Source organism: Camarhynchus parvulus, chromosome 5, assembly GCF_901933205.1.
Source record: "Camarhynchus parvulus chromosome 5, STF_HiC, whole genome shotgun sequence".
NCBI lineage: Eukaryota > Metazoa > Chordata > Aves > Passeriformes > Thraupidae > Camarhynchus > Camarhynchus parvulus.
Window position 1 is genome coordinate 46805504 of NC_044575.1, and position 5671 is coordinate 46811174.

Sequence of the window (5671 nt, forward strand, 5' to 3'; positions counted from 1 at the left end):
AAAACATACTTAAGAAAAAGTTATCTTCCATGGAAAATTTAGAATATGCATTAATAAGTTGAATTGTTGTGGTGGTTTGATCCTGGTTGGATCAAAAATGCCACTAAAGTAATTCTGTTACTCCTTTCCTCAACTGGGAAATGTGGAGAAAATAAAATGAAAGGTTCATGAGATTGTCACAGGCAAAATAGACTTGGCTTGGAGAAATTAACTGAATTTATTACCAATCAAAACCAGAGCAGCATAATGAGAAGTAAAACAAATCTTAAAAACACCTTTGCCCCAGCTCAGGGAGAAGGGCAATAAGGCTCATGGCCAGTTCATCACATGGTTCTGCTGCTGCTTCCTCCTCAGGGAGAGGAGTCTTTTCCCTGCTCCATTGTGGGGTCCCTCCACAAACTTCTCCAGTGTGAGTCCTTCCCATGGACTACAGCTTTTTATTAACTGCTCCATTGTGGCCCCTTCCACAGGATGCAGTCCTTCAGGCCTAGAAGGCTCCTTCAGGCTCTAGAGTGGGCTCTCCTCTCCATGGGTCTGCAGGTCCTGCCAGGAGCCTGCTCCAGTGTGGGCTTCCCATGGGGTCACAGCCTCCTTTTGGACATCCACCCACGCCTGAGTGGGCCTCTCCATGGGCTGTAGGTGGATCTCAGCTCTCCCCTGGACCTCCATGGGCTGCATGGTGACAGCCTGCTCACCCTGGGCTGCACCACAGCCTGCAGGTGGATCTTTGCTTTGGCACCTGAAGCACAGCCTCCCCTAGTTCTTCGCTGACCTTGGTGTCTGGAGGATGATTTCTATCATTTATTCTCACTCCGAACTCCTCTGGCCTCAATTACTTCTGCAAAATAACTTTATTCCCTTCTCAAATATGTTACCACAGAGGTGTTACTCATTCCTGATTGGCTCAGCCTTCAGCAGCAGCAGGCCCACCTTGGAGCTGACTGGCAGTGGCTCTGTCTGATATAGGGGAAACTTCTGGCAGCTGCTGAGTGAAGTCACCCTATAGGCGCCCCACAGGCCTCCCACAGGCCCCCACTACCAGAACCTTGCCATGCAAACCCAATACAATTATTCAACTGGGGAAAATGTTACATTTAAAAAGTGTCAGTTGATGGTGATTTTTTACAATGTTTTTTCCTAATTATTTGATTAGAAAATTTCTCATTTACTTCTGAATATCCCTCAATCAGAGACTAGTTAGCAGCATTACCTAGCCCAAAACTGCAAACGCTGTAGCCATTATAACCCATATCCAATATCAGTGTGCCAAATAACCCAGCTATTATTCCTTAGTAGGATCAACAATTTTCCCCATGAAAAGTGTGGTGCCAGTTTGTTTGTCAGAGATCAAAATAAGGAAGGGCCTGTTGAATTTGATGGTACGAGAAGTAAATGAAACTCTGGTAAAGATTATGGCAGTGGCTCCTGCAGCTTCAGTTCCAGCCTCATCAACTTCCAGCAAGGCCTTGTGAATTGCCTGCACAGAATAGGAGAAAACACTATGGTTTATAGATGGGACAGGAAGCAGGAAAAAAATAAATTCTCTTCTTATGGAACATTTAGGAGAAGAAAGGAGTAACAATCCAGTAGATTAAATTTTATTGTATGATAAATCTCCAACAGTTTGAAACAGGAGTATTTTATATGCCAGGACTGAGCAAGGAGGGCCAAAATTTAGCATGGACACACTGAAATGCATTCTCAACAGTGCTGAGTAGAGTGGGATAAAAATACCCCATGTACAAGCTAGTTTAATATCTTAGATGGTTTGGACTTCTACAGCAGCACTTTCTCTTATTTCAAAGTTAATTAAAAACTGCTATTTAAATGCTAATATGGGGCAGTATTTGGCATTTTTAGCATTAAATCATAGCTCAAACTGTCACAATCAAATTCTGCTACTGCAAACTGGAGATTTCCTGAAAATTTTGGGAATAATAAAAATTAGGTATTAATCAACACAAATATCATAATGAATTCCTCATTTGTAGTTTACAAATGACACAACTTCATGTAAACTATTATATTCCAGTGCAAAGAAGTTATTTAAAGTGTTGCCCAATATCTCTATGTATTAAATATCCAGCTTTTTAATAACAGCATTAAGGTAATACAAAAGTGAGCTGGCAGATTCTTTCTGTAAAAAAGCACAATTACTGAGCTAGCCCCTACATGTCATTGTGAGTTTTACTTACAACTTCAGTAATATAAAGAGGGAAGTACAGTCTTTAAAAATCCCAGACACAACTGAGCAAATCAGCCAACCATCATCCCATCACCAGCTCTGTCTACTTACTTCTGAAACGTGGAGATCGTGGTTGCCAGTAATTCCAGACAGATCAGCATTACCTGAGAACACTTCAGTAATGCCCATTTGCTCAAACAGGGTTTTAACACCGTAAGACCCACTAATAGAAAACTTTGGCAACTGCAGATTTAATCTCCTGTTGATCAAAGAAAAGAAAAGAGCAGTGAGCCCTTGCAGCCTCTTTACAGCCAGCAGGGTGTATGCAACTCGGCAACACTTGAAAGCATTCTTTTGATTGTGAATTTGTTTGATGGTAGTCTTTGTATTCCTTGAGCAATTTTGGCTTCCTGAGAGATGCACCATCTTCTTGTATTTACATTGTCTATTTGATTTTGGGAAAATAACCGAATTTGTTCATTGTCACTCTTTTGTCCCAGTGCCACATGAGCAGCTAGTAGAGTATTTTTGGCTAAAGGTTTAGAGAGTAAGCAGGCAGTGGAAAGCCTAAAGTAAGGGAAAAGGAGGATAAAATCTAGGACATAGTGAAGGAAATGAATTGTGTTAATACCATGAAAGAAGAGGTAAGGAGTCAAAAAGTAGCCAAGCAAGTTTTGAGGCAGCTGTTACAATGCTGTGACCCCTTCTGTCAGGTTACAGGGCCTGCAGTTTCTTAGTGATTGTGCTCTGCTCTGACTCTTTTGGGGAATTGCTTAAAATTTCCGTTTATGAAATCAGGACATTATGTCCAGTAGGAGGTGATGTGAAATTGGCATTTTTCCCTTGAAAAGAGAGATGTGTGCTCAAATATAGCAATCAATATACTTAGAGTTACCTGGTCACAAGTTTGCTATCCCATTTACAAACCGTTTCCTTGGAGAGAGCATCTTCCACTTGCTTCATCTTTCCATCATCAGGCAGAATAAGCAACGCTCGTGCAGTGCCCTGGTAAGGCAGCTCTACCACCACACAGGAGAGATCCCGGTCATAGTAAATGTTTGAGATACCATCATGCTGCATCATGTTGACTCTAACCGATGCATTTGGGTTCACAAAAAAATCATCCTCATGTGTCTGCAAAGGATCGAAAGATTTTTCCCAGGCAGCTAATGGGGAAAAAGGGATGTTGTGAATGTGAAGATCGTGAAGAATGGCTCATCTAAATTAGACCAGCTCTAACGTAGGACACTGGAGGTATATTGATGGGAGAAGAGGCTCACTAAATCACTTCAGCCTCCCCCATAACACCCAATAAAGCATTCTAGCTCTGCAGTAAGCTCATCATATTTTGTGTGTGCACATCATGTCTTGCTGAAGAACAACCAAAGGCTGATGACCAGTTGAGAGTCCTTCTTTGACTGTAAGCCTGTGTAATGCCTTTCATGCCATTTAAAAATTATCAAGCATTCAGTCACAGGCCCTTCATATGCCTTTTCTGTTACACTGTACCGTATACAAGCTGACTGCACTCTGCCTGGTGTAGAATTCATCAGCAGTTAAAGAGTTCTAACATTTGAGCAAGGCTCCAGAAGCACAGGCCCTCAAGATATTATGTCCCAGATTTTCATGCAGAGCACCTAATAGATCTATCATAAAACTGGGGTCCCTGTGCAAGGATGTCAGTCCACCAAGTCTGACTGGCATGTACAGTCAGACTTGGACACATCTTTAGTCATTATGGCCTCAAACAGTAAGACTATGTGGATCCTTGTCTATGAGGCATCCACTAAGGTGGAACTTTTCTGTCCATAGCTTTCAAGCAAATCAAGTCAAAACCAAGAAATCAGTATTTCTCAACAATCAGATACTCTGCTTTTGGCCAGATCTAATCTTTACTTGAAAGGTCCTGCACAGTTTAGCTCTTTCCTAAATTGTCACTCTGGTTATAAATGATCAGAAGTTCCCTAAAATTTTTTATTTTATATCAAAACGATCTATTGAAATATTATATTAAGCATCTTACCTTTAAAGTAAATATAGTTAACAAGAACCAGTACAGTACTTGGATCAAGATGACCAACTAATTCAGGAATTTTCCCCTTGGTTTTCTCTTCTACATATTTATTGATTTGCTTTGTAGCTTCTTCTGATTTATGAAAATCACTGGAGAAAACATCTGCATCATAAAATTTTTTGGTATTTTGTAAAAATGACTCCTGTGGTTCATACCCAGTAGCTGTAAAAAGGGCATTCCCTATATTTAATGTGATATTAACATCAACACAGTTCAGTGCTGACAAAATTTTGTGAAAACTTTCATGTACATCATTTATGCGAGTCTCAGTCAGGTCATCAAAGCCCAGTCCTTCAAAAATCTGAGAGAGAGTCGTTGATTTAGCGCCAACAGCCAGCATGGCAAAGGCAGTGGAGATGCTCATAGGAGAAAAGAACACATTTTTATCAGCTTCTTTTGATGAAACCTGCTTGTAAAATCTAAATACAAAATCTGCATAGTTAGAGCCTTTCTTGTCACAGCTATATGTTAATAAATTTTCTCTTCCATCTTGCAGATTAGTGTTGTTGACTTGATGGCAAATGTCTTCTGAGCAGCAATGGGTTACAGCACAAAGAGCAGCAAGGAGTAAACACAGGCACAGGAGAAAATTCATCTTCTTTTCAAATTATTCTGTCACAAAATAAAGAGTCATTAAATAAGCAGATGCTAATGATGTGCTTGGTAGTAAGAAATAATGAATAGTTTGTTAGCACAAATGTTGCATAGTTCAACTGTAAATATCTATGTACATAGCAAGCTTAAAGTTCTCATGGGCACAATGTCAAATTTATTGAACAAATTCTAATAAATTATAGACTAAAATGTCAGGCATAAGAAATTCATAATACTCCATTGTAACTGCTCTGAAAAAGCAGTACTTTTTTCCATTGGCAATGAAAATATAAAGCTACAGTCTGTAATAATCTTTTTTAACAATGACATTATCTTCCCAAAACACTGTCTTCTATAGGGTACATCTAGACATACAAGTTATTACAAGGTAAGACAGGATGTGGGTTTCAAAGACATCAAATATTCCACAGCACCTGCCCAAAAGCAATTTGATATATGCAAGGAAATGTGAGGCAGCTCACTACTCACTGGGACTGAGGAAATTCCTTCACTTTCCTCATGGACAGAGAGCTATCATGGACTATCCTGTGCTTGTTAAATTCACACCCCTGTTTACTTCATGGCTACTTACTCACGTGGCCAGTTACTGGCCAAAACTGGTAAGTGATGGAAGAAGGTGAAGTACATGAGCTCCAAAGCAAAAGCCTGGTGCATCCTGTGCCATGACAGCAGTGCAGAGAGAGGTGGGCACAATGACATGAGCAAGCAGCAGGTTTGTGTCAGATAATGAGGTGCATGTTTGGAGTGAAGGAATTTCCCTTTTGGGGGAGCTGCAACCAGTGTTTGTAACTTCTTAA

General features: G+C 40.3%; 1 protein-coding gene across 1 annotated transcript; it reads right to left on the minus strand.

Moving 5' to 3' along the window:
- Positions 1 to 1282: 1282 nt before the first annotated feature.
- LOC115904425 (serine protease inhibitor 2.1-like) lies at positions 1283 to 4854 on the minus strand. The gene is made up of 4 exons (XM_030949792.1): positions 4209 to 4854; positions 3081 to 3351; positions 2297 to 2444; positions 1283 to 1477 (listed from the first exon to the last, which is right to left on the minus strand). The coding sequence occupies exons 1-4, from the start codon at positions 4852 to 4854 to the stop codon at positions 1283 to 1285; spliced, it is 1260 nt and encodes a 419-aa protein (XP_030805652.1).
- Between the last annotated feature and the right edge of the window lie 817 nt (positions 4855 to 5671).